General features: G+C 41.4%; 2 protein-coding genes across 2 annotated transcripts; one reads left to right on the top strand and one right to left on the bottom strand.

Annotated features, from left to right (window-relative positions):
* Positions 1-3,553: 3,553 nt before the first annotated feature.
* On the bottom strand, positions 3,554-6,573 carry rwdd2b (RWD domain containing 2B). Its single transcript, XM_080731635.1, has 4 exons — positions 6,315-6,573; positions 6,138-6,205; positions 5,039-5,407; positions 3,554-3,910 (listed from the first exon to the last, which is right to left on the bottom strand). Exons 1-4 carry the CDS (start codon positions 6,519-6,521, stop codon positions 3,658-3,660), a joined length of 897 nt encoding a protein of 298 aa, XP_080587761.1. The 5' UTR covers positions 6,522-6,573; the 3' UTR covers positions 3,554-3,657.
* A 413-nt stretch (positions 6,574-6,986) lies between these two features.
* LOC308290480 (ubiquitin carboxyl-terminal hydrolase 16-like) lies at positions 6,987-18,341 on the top strand. The gene is made up of 18 exons (XM_080732335.1): positions 6,987-7,015; positions 7,413-7,488; positions 7,703-7,896; positions 8,412-8,515; positions 9,494-9,607; positions 9,754-9,964; positions 10,167-10,259; positions 11,080-11,210; positions 13,910-13,997; positions 14,575-14,635; positions 14,783-14,874; positions 14,970-15,023; positions 15,124-15,291; positions 15,399-16,209; positions 16,306-16,400; positions 16,934-17,020; positions 17,346-17,493; positions 17,604-18,341. The coding sequence occupies exons 2-18, from the start codon at positions 7,419-7,421 to the stop codon at positions 17,723-17,725; spliced, it is 2,643 nt and encodes an 880-aa protein (XP_080588461.1). The 5' UTR covers positions 6,987-7,015; positions 7,413-7,418; the 3' UTR covers positions 17,726-18,341.
* Positions 18,342-18,357: the final 16 nt, after the last annotated feature.

An 18,357-nucleotide genomic window follows, 5' to 3' on the forward strand; every position in this document is an offset into this window, starting at 1 on the left:
ATTCAATGCATTTCCCTAATACAAAATCTGAATAATAAATACAATATGTTGGGCATACAATTTACTTTGATTTGAAATTCATGTTGGTCTAATCCTGTGTAACCTTTACATGTTATGATCAATGAAAGCTAATCTGCTGTATGATTAAATCTAGAAATCAATGTGAATGATGCGCTGCCGGATGACAACTAGGGGGATTTCACAAGTGCTCTCACAAGAAGATTTGACCAACTGACATTTTTAGAGACATGTACTTGATATAGTAGAACTGAGAGGCTGTGAGAGGCAGGCTGTCATTCCTCTTCTATGGACCTCCATGAAGTGGCTACAAGATTTCACACCATAATTGCTCAATGTTGTAGAAGTGGATGGATAAAATAAGCAATTGTCTTGGTGTCATGGCAAAATAGGTGTGATCCAACTCTGCACGTTTCTGCCACATATAATTATTAATGTGTCATGGAACAAGGTTACATTAAGACAGATGGCAGATAATGACAGCACCAGCACAACTGCTACGCTACACTGATAAATCCTCAAGTGTTACAAACTCTGAGAGTGTACAAATGTAACCAGATGGACCCAGGGTCCATTTGGTTATATTGTGTACACTCTCAGAGTGACATGGGTCCATTTGGTTACATTTTGTACACTCTCAGAGTGACAAAGGATTAAATTGACACTGAGGATTCCACATAAATAGTTCAAGTAACACTTGAGGATGTATCAGTGTAACAGTTGTGCTGCAGTAAAACTAATGCTGGTGAATGCTAACCTGGTGAAATGCTAACCTGCCGACGCTGGTGAATGCTAACCTGGTTAAATGCTAACCTGCCGACGCTGATGAATGCCAACCTGGTTTCGGAATGGGGATGTTTCGGAATGGAGAACTCCCCCATGTCAGATTTTGTGGCAATGACACTTGATAATCAGCAGCCTGTGATTAGCGAGGACACAAAACACCTGAATGAATTTCCTTCAGGATTAATAAAGTATCTATCTACCGGAGCGATTTCTGAATTCTGGGGTCACAACACAACCTTGATCTTGCTGATCCATCTCATTGCAGTGGAGGAATGACCTCACCTGCTGGCCGCAGGGCAAGATAATCATCATCAAGAGGAAGGTTTCATCCCGGTAGGTAGTGCATTATTAGTGGGTGATAATGCACTACCTGAAATAGTAACCTTTGTGGTGCTGAGATGTGAACACAGTGTGCGAGCCACTCGCTTTTAACAAGTGGGATAGGGTTGGATCAATTATTTCCCCCTCAGATTCTCTCTTTAGATGGCCCTTCCTTGCCATCCAAAGAGAAATGACAGGGAAGTGTTCTTACTTAGCCCCTTCAAGGGATGCCAGATTTGTGATAGGTAGGTCTAACTATCACGCAGATGTGGTAAGTAAGTAATTACAAGTAGTCTCTTGAGTCGTTACTGGACTAAATTCGTCAATTCTACCGTAATGTAAGTGGATTTTTATATTTTTACACCTATACCTTTGGAAGGGGACTAAAAGATTATTAGAAAGGATAATACAACATATCCACGGGTCCCTTTAAATTCCATTCATTATTAATTCCAGTGTGTGGACATGTTTTCTTATCCTTTCATGTATTCTTCTTTTTTATCCAGGACCTGCTCAGCTGAGGTTGTGCAGAATAGCAAGGAGACAATCTAAAGGATAGCCTGTCGTGTCTAAGTTTGCCTTACTCTGAACTTCTTTTCTCTCATAAAGTAAACTTGGAGGGAGTTTTCTTGAAAGAAAAGACAGTCACTTTAGACAGCATCTGAGATGAATTGTAGGACGTATTCATATTGAAATGGATAAGGACTCTTTCACAGTGTAATCGAGTTACTGTTAGCCACTTTCAACCTTAAGAGTCCCTGTTTTGGCCATGTCATTATATAGGTGAATTTCTTCTAAAGTATTGGATTGTAAGCTCTGCTAGTTCATCAGTGAAAGGAACGTTATTGATGATGACAGGCAAAGCTACTAGGAACAGGAGCTGTACTACTGTATTACATTCAGCAGATTCCATTCAAAACTTGGACCTCCTACAGAGGAGGAAACATGTTGTCATTCATAAACATGTCCTGGCTCAGATTCAACAGACCCCAAGACGACTCCTGGCATTCTCAAGCCAACTAATAGGGATCTTTATGAATAAACAAGTTTCAGTGGTGTACGGATCAATCATGAGTAGGGTGACCAGACGTCCCGTTTTACCCGGGACAGTCCCGTTTTCAAGCTGCGTGTCCTGGTGTCCCGACAAATATCTCTAAAACACTAATATGTCCCGGTTTTCAACATTCACTGCAAAATTGTCCCGGTTTTCACCAGAATTAAAATAATAGTAGCTGTTTTCAGTGGTTGCAACCGTTGCATAGACATTTATCATGTTCTTTTCATGAAAACATGCTCACCTAACCAATCAGAAAAAAGGAACAAATTCAACGCTGAGGCTGTTTGTCAATCACTCACTGCCTGTTTGCAACCCTGCGGTGCGTGTGTGCGCATGCACGAACGTTAGAGAATGGGCACGCGCGTGCGCGGTAACGTGCGCATTGCTTTTAGGGTCCCAGTTTTAGGCAACAGTGTTTTGCGTCCCGGTTTGAGTGGCTGAAAATATGGTCACCCTAATCATGAGTGATATGATGAAAGAGAGCAGATGGAAATTGCTGTCACTACACAAAAATTAAATGATGCGACAAGAACTATCTTGGTAAATACTCTCCTTAGATTTGTCTACGTTGATCAAACTTTGTAGACCTACATTTTTCAAATGTATTACTGCCAATTAGGTCATTTTAGTAAACACTGTTAATACTATGATGATGGCAGGTGATTAATTGTGGCTGTACAGTAGTGTACAGCAGTAACATAATAAATCTAACAGACAAGAGAAAATCAAACATACTGTAGTAACTTATCCTGTACATCCTGGTCATGACTGTTATTGTCCAAGCTTACTAATGCTTATAGTCAAAGCACGAATAACTTAAAATGAGGGGGATGTTGCCATTTAGAACAACTTACTATAACTCAGTTGCATTAAATTGCTCATTTGATGGTCATACCATTGTCACTACCACAAGGCTAAAGAAAGGGCTCTCCAACCCAAATACAATTCAAACTTTGAAAGCCCCAATATATTCTTGAATTGTTTAATATCCCTAAAGGTTCTCTAGCATAAACTTTAAAAAATAGCATTATGTGCAATAATGTGCAAAGGATACAATTTAATGGTCAAATGCTACCATCTGGTGGACAACTCCCATCAAAACATCTGCACTAAGACCTAGTATAGAGGGTTTAAGTGGTTTATAAAAGACTGGTAGGCTTAATAAACCTTTTGTTACCACAGAGCTCTGACTCCTCTGGTGTGAAATCCTCTTAGATCAACAACATTTATAAAAGTAATGGCTCACACTCAAACTGGCAAGAGTGAGTTACTCTTTATTATCGAAGAAAGGCTTTATAATTAGCCATCCACTACAAGCTCAGCTTAGATCTGTTTAGATGGTTTTCAAATGTTTAAATGTATCTATTTATTTGTATTATTGTTTATTGTTTGATCTATATAATGACATGGGACATCAGGTTTAAAGTGGTTAAAAGTCATGTCATTATGAAATTACCCCTGTGCTCGGGATCTCTTTATCTCCCCTCAATGCCAAAGTACATCTGAAAGACTTCACAGCAGCCTTTCTCGCTTAGGAACTGGTAGAGCTGTCCAAGGTCCATGTGGTTCCCTCTGTTCCCATGTGGGTCAAACATGGCTTCTTCAAAGCCTGTAAATCTGCGCAGTGAATCCATGCATTCACCACTGCTGCTGTCCTTCCCCTCCTCACCAAGAGGAATGTCTTCTCTGTGTCGAATCATGATCTTCTTCCATGTCAGAACTTTCACTCTGTAAAGAGGTGATAAAAAAACAACATCTGACAACTGCCATAGTTTTATTTCATGGCTATGGTATATGGCAGGGGTAGGCAACCATAGGCACCGGTGCCAAACTGCCAACACTGGCACAGAGGAGGGTGATCACTGGCACACTGGCATAAGTGTGAGAAAGATTTAGTAAATTCAATTAAGTACTATGGAATCTTTATGCAAATTAGATCCTGCACATAGTTCTACATTCATTCAAACTGACTGGGGCAGACGTCTGGGAGATAGGTGGTGTAACGAAAGCTCTCACTTACTCATATACGGCAGTGGGTCTCAACATGTGGGTCGGGACCCCCAGGGGGGTCGGGCGGTCCCCAGATGATTAACTTAACAACTTGCTGACATCAGGCTAATGTTAAAACTCCCTATTATGGACATAGCTCATTAAAGGTGACATCAGTGAGATGTCACAGGGTCACAGCCAAGCACTATATAAAGTGTGACCATTACCCCCTTGAGCTTAGATGCAAGTTTCCCGAATGTCTTCAAGACAGTCTACATTAGCATTGAACCTCCAAATTCCAGAACAGCAGCTCTCAGCCAAGAGGCTCCAAACCATCCGTACTAGACAGGGTTGACATCTCGGTTCTTACCGGACACCACTGTGGCGGGTCCTGATCTAGTTCAACAAGTCCCTTCAAGTAGTATTTTATAGGTGGGTTATTGCTCTAATGGTCATTACAATGCCATGATGTGAAAGAAAAAATAGTCAAAGGTTTCTTGTGTATATGGACAATAACAATCTCTTGGGAAGGAATGGGGCTGTTAAGTCTGACATCATTTTGTAGGCAGAGGAGAACCTTTGCCCCCCAAAAAAGCAAATCTTTTCACTATTTTTACTATTTACTAATTTTTCTTCTCTTTGTTGTTGAAAGGAAAGTGGTAGAATTATACTTTAGTCGTTATTTTTGTCTCGGATCTGTTGAAATAGCGAGGGACAGATATTGACAATAAATCTGCTTGGAGGTCTGACTACAAAATGATGTCACGGCTTAAAAGCCCCATTATTTTATTTTAATGTGGTGTCATAATTCAAAGGCATGCTGACTAACCAATGGTAATAGGCTGAACAATAGTTACAGTAACATACCTAGACCAGAACTCTTCACAGGCGGTCTGAAGCCCTTCCACGCACACAATACCAGGCTTTCCAGGCATGCTGAATCCTGACAGACCCAGCTCCTTAGACCACTCCAGAATGTTCTTCCTCTTGGTCTTGTTATAGATGTGGTGACTGTAGATCCATAGACGTGTGAACCGCTCCACTGGACTTGGCGAGGAGGACTCTTTCTTAGAAGCTGTAGCTGTTGATGCGCTCTTATTGACATAGAGGTGTGCATGCTCCTTCGCCCATTCCACTGCCGAGAGCACACACACTTCTCCTTGGCAGTTCTCTGTAAGGTACGCATTCAGGTCCGTATGGAGCAGCGTCTGCTGGGCTCTGCTGAGATCAGCACATCTAGGATGAGAAAGAAAATATAGATGCATTCCAGGCAACTTCAAGTGGAGTTTCACAACATTTTTGGCACAAGAAACACTGTGATGACATCATCACGTTGTACTTTGCAAGCCAAACCCCCAAATCAATGTTCTAGGCAACACATAACTCAAAGGTATATTAATGATATAGTTCAATATTGAAAATGTGTTTCTTCCCTTTAACAGCAGGCTAAGTATGCTACAGACTTTAATTCAACGTCAGGCAGCAGCCGTTCGCAACTGGTAAAAAAAACTAACCTAGCCCAACCCTACCCTCCCCTGCCCCTTCTTTGTATATACTGTTTGTTTAGACTTACTGTTTTCTTTTTTGTTTTTCTTTACATATCTACTGCATAGTACTGTGTTCTATTTGTCTGTCATTCAATGTTATATGAGATACTTCAATGGTTTCCAGTGGAAATAAGCTTAGTCTTTTCATGGATCTCCTTTTAGTAGACCTTGTACCAGTGAACTGTACCGTCATGAAACTGTACCTTTTCCTATGCAAACTTCTAATAAAGTCTTCAATCAAAAAACAACCATGATCCAGTTGTTACTCTCATGAGATGCTCTAGCCATTCCTTGCTCAGTTATACAATGATGCTAAAAGGATAACCCTAAGCCCTAAGGGCTTGTTTCCTTTGTGGTCCTGTGTATTCAATTAAAGACATGCGATAATATACAATAGTATAGACATCATCAACACTTACCTTGCAGTTATCTCTGGTAACACCGTCGGATATTCATATGGATAAGTGCAGGATAAATCGATGTACCCCTAAAATACATACCAAATTCAAATATGATATTATGAGTATTACATGATAGTACATACTTAGTTCAGTCATTATGAAACAAACAGTACAGGGCAATGTTGTTTTAGTTACCCAGTTGATGCACGCACTTTCCATCTTCTGCTTGATGACAAACTGGGGTCTTGAAGGAGGGGGCGTGTCTGTGGAACCCTCCACAAAATCCCTGAGTTCTGCAAGCGCCACCTGGTCGGTTATTTCAAACTCCTCTTGGGTCGGGAACATACTTGACAGCAATTCTATCTCTGAGAGCTGCGCTTCAGCCCACTCACTAAGTGACATGTTCTCTGTCTGAGTCTGGACCGCGTCATCAATTAACTTTTGCTCCACGGTCCGTACTAAATAGTTGGCCAGGCAATTAGATCAGCCAATAGGGCTAAAAGTAGAACGTGTTCTTCACGTCCAACGCAAAACCCTAGAATAAAAAGAGTAGGCAAAACCGCGGATGGTCTATCACGTTTTAGTACAGAGAGGGGACCGCTTATCACCGGCGAACTGTTCTGGGATCTGCAGGTTTCTAATCCGGTCTCGATCTAGAGCGGATACGGAAATTGTGCGCACATGTATGTGTGGGCATCTATATGTGTGTGGGTGTAACTTACCGGATATAATAGGCGGGCTCTAGACCGGATCACATTGGGTAATTCTGAATAGAAACCAGACTTTCCACAACTACGGAAGCCTATTTTAACCCGGACTCTTCTGCAAGGGGCACAGGAAATTGCGTCACCACCCAGGGAACACAATCGATCGATCGACCACTACAACCCATAGAGGTAATGTATAAGCTACAACCACATTTTAGCTGCCATTACCATATGTCAGATATCTTACGATATATGTGGGATTCTCGTGGGTATATTTGATGATCATAAAGTGTTTGTTTTCTGGAGCCGGATGGGCGCCTGTTGGGTTTAACCGTTAACTTTACTAGAACATGTCTAGATTAGAAAGCTCTTCTACACAGAGAAATCTAAACTGCCAACTGTGAGAACCTACCGTATAGACTACTATAAGGTGTTATTATGGACAATGGTTTACTTTACAGTCAGTGACCATTCTGAGTTTGATTATTACCAACCATGTTTTAGTTTTTTGGTCTTTAACTAGGAAGGTAGCTCTGGTGGTTGCAGTTGCTGATCTGTTAACGTCTCAAAAAATAAATATTTTTAGGTGAAAATGGGAAAGAAAAGAGGGAAGGAGAAGGACCAAAGTGAAACGGAGTATGAGGACGACATTGAAATAACAGGTGAAGTTATGGAATATGTAGGCCTATAGCCTTTCAAGACCGTCATACTGATTCCTTTTATCGATTCTGATATTTGTGTCTGTATACATGTCATGTTTGACATACACACATCATGTCAGACAAAATGTCATAATCGATAACTTCTATTACAATACAGAGAGTTCCTGGTGTTGAGTTGTGTGACATGGCCTCGTAATATCCTTTGTCATTTTAGGTCCCTCTTGCAGCCATCTCAAGAAGGGGATAGATCACAGTTTTGTCAAGAAATCTGGGCTGAATTCAGACTGCAACACTTGCCAGGACTGTAAAGATGACGAGCAGCCCTCTGATACCCAGACACTGGAATGTGATGAAGAGGAAGGAGACACAACCGCGACGATATGGCTGTGTTTAAAATGTGGACATAGAGTAAGCTTGTCAATTCTCTTTAAATCCTTTAATCCATTTTATGCCAATACATGGAGATCCCTGTCTGAACCAGCCACACAGATATGGGCTGGCTTCCTCCATATATGGGCATTCCCAAGTCCTGTTAGATATGGGCTTAATATTGATGACATCAGGGATCTCCATATATGGGCATAAAAGGGATTATGTTACTGGTTCCCATGACATCACAACATACAATCCCTTTTATGCCCATATATGGAGATCCCTGCTCTGAGTATCTGACATCACTGTGAGTGCTGTGTCAGGGGAACCACATTGTCAGGCGTTACCCTTCCGTCCGGACGGATGGATACAGTGATTACGGTCAAGTTGTGACGGTTCTAGTAAACTGCGACCTACGGTCACAATAAAAAGGAACCAAACTATTTATTTCCATTTGTACACCTCAGAGTTATATGGGGATTCTTGATATTTAAAAGCTTTCAGAACTACCTTCCTAAATAGAAAGATAATTATATATTCTTTTATTTAAGGGATGCGGGCGAAGGTCAAACAACCAGCATGCGATCAAACACTATGAGACTGCCCGGACAGATCCACATTGCTTGGTGATCAGCATGGACAACTGGAGTGTGTGGTGAGTCACGGTCTATAGAAGTGGTTCTAAATGTGGGGTCTAGGGACTTTCAGAGGGGAACCAGCAAAATGATTTACCGTATATCGAGTTTAGGGCTGTCACGATTATGACATTTTACATGACGATTAATTGTCACTCAAATAATTGCGATTAACGATTTAATTGTGTTTTTGTCGTTGACAATTACATTTCTGTTTGGCTTGTATGCTTTGAAGTTGCACATGGTACTGTAGATATGACACATAACCTAAATACACAAAGAAATGATGACATATTTGACAACTTTATACTTAAGAACATTGATAGTGGAAATAGCCGATATACAAGCTCACAGCGCGTCGCATCGTGGCGCGTTGTGAGCTTGTTGATCTGCTATTTCCACTATTTTTCAACATGGAAACGATTATGAAAAATAATCGCGATTATGTCAAATAAAACTTGATTATGTCAAATAATTGCGATTAGACGATTATGTAATAATTGTGACAGCCCTAATCGAGTTACCAAATGGACCCTTATGGGTCTGTAACTCAAGAGAGTCTACAAATTGAACCATATGGACCCAAAATTAAACCTATTTCATCCTATGGGGGAAATTCAGTTTTCAGCTTCACCCAGCTGAGTACAGTACGTCTGTCTGGTAGCGTTAACTGTGCTGCTCAGGGTTACAACTTGATACACGATTGCCGGGGCTGGGAATCAAAGTATCAAACCTGACTAAAGGCCCATTCCCACTGGGCCAGTTAACAGATAAAAAATATCTGCCACAGATAAAAATATCTGCCACAGATAAAATATCTGTGGCAGATTTTTTTATCTGTATCTACCATCCACTTTGAATGGAAAAATATCTGGAGAAAGGCCTACTATAATAATCTACATCAAACTGGGGGTCCTTGAAATTAAAAAGATCGAGAATAATTTACTTGTAGAAACCCTGGATTTGAATCTTATTTTAATTTCTTGTCATCCTTCCAGGTGTTATATATGTGATGACGAAGTCCTCTACAGTAAAACTGGACATTTAGCTCAGTTGGTGACCAACATAAAAAAACAAGCCTTGTCAAAGAACAGAAATAAATCATCCCAGAGTGCGGAAACCCTTGGCAAGTAAATTTTATTATTACACTAATCCAGTGATTCCCAACCTGCGGGCCCAGTGTCCAGAAAAGTTTGGGAACCGCTGCACTAATCCACAGCCACAAACATCTAAATGATGTTTTGTGTGTGATTAATGTAGGTTTGAAGGTGGAGGCCGTGTTGGAAGAACAGCCGGTGACTACGGTTGATGATAACACAGAAGAGAACGAGGACAATCTGAAGAAAAATGGCAAGAAGAAAGGAACCGTGAGAATGCAAAAACCTGTCACGCCGGAAGACAAGAGTGTTGTTTCAGTGAAAGGACTCAGCAACCTCGGGAACACATGTTTTTTTAATGCTGTCATTCAGGTAAGACTGTACTTAATACTCAGTGAAATCCTCACTGTTGTTAACTCTAAGAGATCGGTGCACAGATGAAATCAAATCATTTGGTTCCATTTTTACATTCTGGATTTATTACTGATGATTTTACTGTGTAGGATTTCACAGAAAATGTTCATTCTTATTTACTTACATCATAACTTATTAATAATACCATTTACTTTTTCAGAACCTCTCTCAAACCCAGATGTTGAGGCAGATTCTCTGTAAAGTGAGAAGAGCAGATAAGATTAGTTTTACACCGAGTGCCTCCTCAGATCTGGTATGTGAACTTATACAGTATTTATCTGTCTTCAAAGCGTAAATGGCAGATTTCCTTCTTGGTCTGATGTCATTTCTGCTTAAAGCTGCACTACCTGTATGTAGCTTTCCTCTTCTATCCCGGATTAGAAAGTTCTGAAATGTCTTTAGTTATTTGAGCATGCCTTCTTGCACAGGAGATTTTTGCCCCCTCTGGTGAAACCAGAAAATGGATTGTGTCAACGGTCGCGTCAAACCTCCCTGCTGTCCTGCTCTTCTATTGAGAAGAACAGGGAGTGTTTGACTCAACCTTTGACACATTTATATCAGGGGTCTTCAACGTTTTCAGGCCAAGGACCCCTTAGTTGAGAGAGAGAGAGAGAGATGAAGCAGGGACCCCCACAATCTGCTCATAGATGCTTGATCATGAGCATGATCATCAGTGTATTTTGGATTCATGTTAATTTGTGTTTTCAGGTATTAAATCACTTGAACCGTCAACACTTAATAAACTTGACCTTTCACTATGTACTTAGTCTGCTCTTTTTCCCCTCTACACCAAAGCTCTTTGCCGAAAATACAAGCTCACTGTAGATCTGCTATTTTTGGCAAAAGTTCTCTGAATATGGATAATAGGGTTCAAGTGGTTAATATAAAAAAGGGAAAAAATAAGTTTCTATCACACAGATTTGGAGGACCCCCTGTAGTAACTCTGAGGACCCCTAGGGGTCCCGGACCCCCTGTTGAAGACCCTTGATTTATATTGTAAGATAACATCTTATTCACACGAACAACATGATAATACAGCTTCAATATGTGTTGTTTTCATTGTGATTCTGCAGGAGCCTATTATGGTTGAGTTGGGCCAGCCTGGATCCCTGACTATGTCAATGTGTACGGTACTGAATGAGATCCAGGAAAGCAAGCAAAGTGTTGTATGTCCACGGGGCCTGTTCGCACAAGTTTGTAAAAAGTGAGTGCTATTTCATATTAAGTTGCATCCATGACACCCAGTTCTACTCAAAATGTACTTGGTAGGGTATTGTTGGAATTGGTATGAATTTCGAATTTCAATTTCCTCTGCGAATATGCATTGTCTAGATAGCATGCAGTTTACAGAAGTATGCTAAATAGTCCAAAGTCGGGCCAGGGACCCTCACAGTTCCTTGAGGGGGTTCCTTACAGGTCTGGAATGGTTATGGGGGTCCTTGAAATGTAAAGGTTTGAGAACCAATGCTATAGTCTAGACCAGTGTTCTCAAACTTTTTGCCCCAAGTACCACCTCAGAAAATATTTGGCTCTCCAAGTACCACCATAATAACTGATGTTAAACAGCTACACGTACCCTGTCCCATCGATGCTACACCTACCCTAGCTCTGGTCCATAGCGTTAGTGGAGTTCTCCCTAACGCTATGTTCCTTTACCTCCCAAATCCTTGGCAAATCCGGAAAGACTGGTCGAAAATAACAAAAAATGTTTCGCCCCTCACCAAACCCAAGGTATCAGTGGACAGTTGAAAGCTAAAGGGGAGCACACACTGGACGCGGGCGGCTGCGCAGCGTCGCGTTGCGGTATTGACGTGCGTGAAGTGCCGCGCGGTAACACCGCCGCATGGCAGCCCGCCGCATCCATTTCCCCCGGTGGGGACAACTCTGCAGTGAGGGGCTTCTCGGTGGGGAGAACATTTTCACCGCACGGCAATGCTGGAAAAATAGAACAGCGGCGTATCGGTGCATCAGGCGAGGCGGCAGATCCGCTCCAGCGTGCGTCTGACGCCGCCGGTGTGGGTTAGTTCATTGAAAATAATGGGGCCGTATGTTTTGACGCACCGCCTCCTTACCGCGTCCGGTGTGTGTTACCCTTAACTCTACTTAGTGGACGCGGTCTGAGCCCCCCACCACACGCTTAAAATACATTTCTAGGGCAAAATAAAAAATATTCCACCGGATGGAGACACTCTTCCTGGTTGAAGACTGTTTTTACGAAACAGTGCTTCCAACATCGCAGAGCTGAATAACACCCAACAAGACTAATGCTCTGTCAATGCGGTGCATTTCGGTCCTCTGACCTGCGCGGCAGTAGTGAGTTGGTGCTGTGATGGCTTTCAACTGTCCACTGATACCTTTGGTTTGGTGAGGGGGGGAAACAGTTTTAGTTATTTCGGACCAGACAACGGGTCTTTCCGTATTTGCCAAGGATTTGGGAGGTAAAGGAACATAGCGTTAGGGAGAACGCTATGTTCTAGGTAATTTAATTCATAACATTGGCCTACCTGCTGTTAGTTTACACGTTGATGCGTGTGTAACAATAAAGCCCAAAGGACCAATGAAGCAGCAAAGGTGTATTTTGTTATAATTTCCTACGCCATTGTTCAAAGCTGAGAAGCGCTCGAGACATGGCCATGAAAACCAACCAATCAAAACACCACACTGACGCACCACACCGCCAAACCCCATCTTCTGAGTAGGGTCGTTCAGTGCTTGCACTCAGCATAACCGGTGCGCAGCGCACTAGATTTCCGAACGTCACCGCACTTAGTGCACCAAATAAACAAACGACAACATGGCATACCAGTGTGTTGAGTGCGCATTTCCGAACGCACCCTATCTATACTATACAGAAACAGTATCTCTGTAGCCATTAAACGAAACGGGTTTCTTACATTGATGCTCCTACATCATGCAAGCACCAGTTAAAGTTACTTTCCATCCCTCATATACTGTGTGCACAGTGCACATCCCATAACCCACACACTGCACATCTTTTTGGAGCTCATATCTTTGAACGGGTAAGGGCTAGTATTAGTTAATCGTTAAGACTTTAATTATATATTAGGTACATTTTCTAAAACGCAGGTTTGAGTAATATTACACTGTGGAACCTTGCATCCGAGAGGACAATAATAATAATATAATGGTAATGCATTTTATTTATAACGCACTTTACATTCAAAGAATCTCAAAGTGCTACAAGGTTAAAAGCAAGGCTTAAAACCGAAAAGAACAAAAGCCTAAACTTTAGCGAACTTAACAAGCTAAAGGGCTAGAGGCTGAGAAGCGGCGAACAAACAGCACCAGCGTCCTCTCACGAACAGTCTGTTGTCTCAGTGATATAGGCACCTCTTCAGTCTTCACACAGCGCCAGTAGCCAATGGCACTGGCCAATGCCGTTGGCCTTGCAATTCCAAATCCTATGTCCTCCAAGATGCATCCACCACACCGTTCCATCCACCGTCCACAGACATGTTTTGTGACAGTTTCCTTATGTGGATTAACTTTTCACTGTTGTCATATGAACGTTTTTAAAACCTTCACAGAGCAAGTTTATGTGGTAAAGGGAGTAAATGTCCCTTGTGCAGAGCCAGTGTAAATGGTCTGTCTCAGTGTGCACGTGCACAGTAAGAGTATACTCTTACTCACTCTCCCCTTCAGAAAAATTTTACCTAGTAATTAAATATTCTGTATATTCATTTACTGAAATTTTAGAAAACTTGTATTTATTTTTCAATTCAGATTTTCATTTCTTTGAACACATACAGAAAAGCGACCTCCAGGTTGAAAACCACTGGTCTAGACTAGAGTATAGACGATGATGTCAACAATTAACTAAAATGCACATCAAACGCATGATAGTATCCCTTTAACCTTTGTGATGGTATTGTCCCTCACTAGGGCTGCCCGGTTCCAAGGCTTCCAGCAACAGGACAGTCAAGAGCTCCTGCGCTACCTACTGGATGGGATGAGAACTGAGGAGACCAAAGTAGGTATCAGATAAAACCACCGCCATCACATGTTCGCTCCTTCATCTGCATCATCTTTTAAATCCATCACAGCCAAATGAAGATACAAATTAAGTTGAGAAGATCGGTCACATAATTATGTTTTGTTTAAACTTTGTCACAATGGGAATATTATTTGGGTATATAACTCAAAGGAAAAAATATTTTATTGATACATCATCAAAGTTCAAATTAATTAATTCAATGTATCAGTAGCAGTTTGATCATTACCTTGCTTGCTGATATGGATCCCTTCAACGATGTTGAGACATTATGCTTTGTCGACTAGATTTTTCCTCATTGATTCCCTTTCATTCTTACAAATGGCAATAGGAAGACACATTCTTCTATTCATCAAATGGAAAGAGCTGTTGGATATATTGTAGGATGTATTTTGTAAGAGAGCAGTTTAGTGCAAGGAGGCTGTACAAGTTCCTGATGCTCTGAAAATATATATTTTGTCAAATAGCAGATTGAGTTGGAAGATCCAGTTGGACTGTTAATGTTTCCGAATTTGAATGAATGCACATAGCACTAAAGTTGCTTTTTTCTTTCCAGAGATTACATTCTGGATTGATGGAGGCATTGAAAGAATCTGGGAAAATCACATCAATTAAAGGTAAATATCAGCTACTTATATTGCATTGTGTAGCCAACCTTTTATGACACTGTTGTATGTATGTTTGTGATGTGTATGTACAAAGAGATGCAAATTATTTTCTATTCAAGAATTGATGCCTTCTGATATTCAAGTTATTGTTTTCAGAGTATGAGAAGAATGGATCTCTCAGAAACTTTGTTGATGATGTGTTTGGTGGGGAAATGACCAGTACAGTAATGTGTCGAGAATGCAACACGGTATGTAATATTACTTTATTATTATAACACTGAAAGCTAACGAATAATATATATTAATTCTGTATCCAACAAGTGATATACATATTTATCTTTAGGTGTCATTAGTCACAGAGTCGTTCCTGGATCTTTCCCTTCCTGTTTCAGATGAGGTAGTGCACTTGTCACGTTTTTTCACATTTAAGAACTATTATTACTTTAAAGATCTTGAATTTTCTTATTGAAGTTTATTTCCATGCTTCCTTCTTAAAGGCGTATAGGAAAAAGCAGACGAAAAAAGGACCTCAGAGGACTAGCGAGTCGAACGAGGATGACACATACAGCCCTGCTTTGACCAATGGAAATGATGACCTTCCCACTGGCACTGCTAGCAAGTACCAGCAGAAGAAAGCCAAGAAACAGGCAAAGAAACAAGCCAAGGTATCCTCACAAACATACAAACAAGCAAGCTGTACTCCTCACCTTCCTTTAATCTTCAAAGAGTTTTTGCATCAGTTCACACAAGTTCTGTACTCAATTGTCCGCAGAATCAACGAAGGCAACAGAAGCATGAAGGGAAGATGACTTTGGACAGTCTCACCCCACTGAGCCCTGCAGAGAGCGCCCATACAGATCCTCCTGACCCAGAGGCTGGGGAACACGCTGAGAACGGGACTCTGGAAGAGGCTCCAGTGAGTCAGATAAACTCAGCTGAAATGGGTGTTCCAGAACAGGATACAGAGGAACGTAATGTAGCCCAGGCCAACGGGGAAAATGAAGAAAAGGGGGAGGAACTGGAAGTCTCCATGATAAACCACGAATCACTTGATGCATCACCGCTCTGCAATCGCTTCACCGTCTTATCGGAGGACCAACACCCAAAGAACAGCGACTTGGAAGACGGAAATATATCCGAGACAAGTCAAGAAGTGGTGGACGAAGTGCGACTGGCAGATGAAATGGACAAAATGTCCCTGAATGAAGGCACAGAAGACCCTGAAGCAGTGGCAAATGACGGGGAGAGAGCCATTCCAGCTGAGCCTAAAGAGTACACCGTGGTAAACCAGGACCCAGAGGAAATGGACAAGATGTCACTGAGTGAAGGCACAGAAGACCCTGAAGCAGTGGAAGATGACGGGGAGAGAGCCATTCCAGCTGAGCCTAAAGAGTACACCGTGGTAAACCAGGACCCAGAGTTGGCCTTCAGCACTCTGGCTACGAGAACCACCCCAGAGAAACAGGAGTGTTCTGTGCAGTCCTGTCTGTTTCAATTCACAGAAGTGGAGAACCTCACCCAGACGAACAGCCTATTGTGTGTCACGTGCACTAAACGGCATGCAGACAAAACCAACTCTCATGGTATTTATGATGGATATGGCTATAGTTGTTTCAGCCCATTCACATGTTGGTCCTATGGACCAGGGGTCACATTTTTCGCATTTATGTTTTGCTTAGGATCCAAGAAGACGGTATACACTGATGCCTTCAAGCAAATGCTTATCTCCTCCTGTCCTCCAGTACTCACGCTACACTTGAAGAGATTCCAACAGGTGATCTCAGCTGAAGAAAATATCACACTTCTCACACTGAAGGTTGTTACACACCGGGGGTGTGACAAGTAAACAATGGGAAAATCACTGGCGAATATGTTGCATCAAACTATTCATATAGTTGATGCCTCATTGATACAGGTTAATCAACCTTGTTCTAAATAAGAAATGCTCGACTTTATTTTGTAGCCTGATCATGACATAAGCAACAGTTTTAATTAATGCAAATGAATCGCACAAAATAAACTCGCCAGTGTGTAAGGACCTTTGAGTGAGAAGTCCAGCCAAGCTGACTGTAAATGATTATTTATCTTGCATATATTCTTTGCATACTACTATGCTACTACTATACTTCAGATGGTTTAAAACAGTATGCTTGTTGTGAATATGTTCAACAGCATAGAATAGACAGAGCCACATTGCATTTTCATGAGTAATGATCATACTGTTTTTCTTCTTTTTTTTTCTCTGTACTGTGGGTGTATTCAGACAAAAAGTGGTTTTGATTTTGTTTTGTTTTTGCCTTCCTCTAGATTGGTCACAGTGTGTGTAAGGTGAGCAGACACGTCCAGTTCCCTCAAATACTGGACCTAGCACCTTTCTGTTCTACAAAATGCAAGGTAATTATTCAGAATAATTGTGAAACTGTAGATGTAGTTCTCAATGCAGTGGCTCAGGTAGAGCGGCCACTTGGAAATCAGAAGGTTCCCGGTTTGATACCCGGCCCCCCTCTGGGTTAGTGTCAAGGTTGTCCTTGAGCAATACTCTGAACCCCCAACTGCTCCCAATGAGCAGGTTGGTGCCTTGCATGGTTTCCCCAGCCATTGGTGCGTGAATGGTGATTGTAATGCACATTGTACTCTAGAATAAATGACTGTACAATGACCATACGAAGAAAAAAAAAACATTATAAACTAACCAGATTTTGTCTCTGTGTTTGTGCAGAACGTGCCAGAAGGAGAAAATAAAGTTTTGTACAGCCTCTATGGTATTGTAGAGCACAGTGGAACAATGAGATCAGGTCATTATACAGCGAATGTCAAAGCTCGACCTCAATGCCCGACACCCTCATCCAATGGAGTGGCAATACAAGGTAGGTTAAATATTTGATTTGAGGTCAGACATGAGTATTAAGTGGGTAATAAACTCATGTATTTAGCAATAAATAATTGTCATTGGCTCAAACTCTCCTCGTTCCCACAGGAGACGCAGAGCCACCTAAAGGATCGTGGTTCCATATCAGTGATTCCAACGTTCAGCCCGTGACGGAGAGCAAAGTCCAGGGTTCCCAAGCCTACCTCCTTTTCTATGAAAGGATCCATTAGTCAGCAATTCCACACAACTCAGGAAACACAAACACACCAACCTGCTGCTGATTCAGGCCCACAACAAAAGGATCCCACTTCGAGTCGGACAGCATCCGTTTGTGCAACGCAGACTGTTCTGTCAGTGACATTTTGTCACTTAAGCACAGTGACCAATTGTCTTTGTTTACTGAATACTGAAGAGCAGTATAAACTGAGAGTAAAATAATAATATTAATAAACTGTAACGGAGAGAGAAAAAAGATATATACCACAATCATATAGGAGGCCAATCTCATCACTCTGTCAAGCAGAAATGACTGCTTCTGAAGGGGATATATTGCACTTCGGGCAGTAGGCTACTACTTGTCAACTTGTAGGTGGCCTTCCTGATCCTACCACTGCAGATGTGATAGTTATATTATATTGCAGAATGATTGGTTAAAAATAAAAGTATGGCATTTATTTCCAATTCCATTTGCCTGTTATGAAATAACCCTTTTCACAATTTAAGTTGGATTGAATTAAGAAAGATTTTAATACATTTTTTTACATAACATGTCAATGCGCTAATTTAAGTCACCTTGGCTAATAAAGTGGGAGGAACACTTTTTATGAAACATTTATATGTATTCTAATGCGGTCATATATAC

The sequence above is a fragment of the Nannobrachium achirus genome (assembly GCF_963921795.1).
Source record: "Nannobrachium achirus genome assembly, chromosome: 8".
Lineage (NCBI taxonomy): Eukaryota > Metazoa > Chordata > Actinopteri > Myctophiformes > Myctophidae > Nannobrachium > Nannobrachium achirus.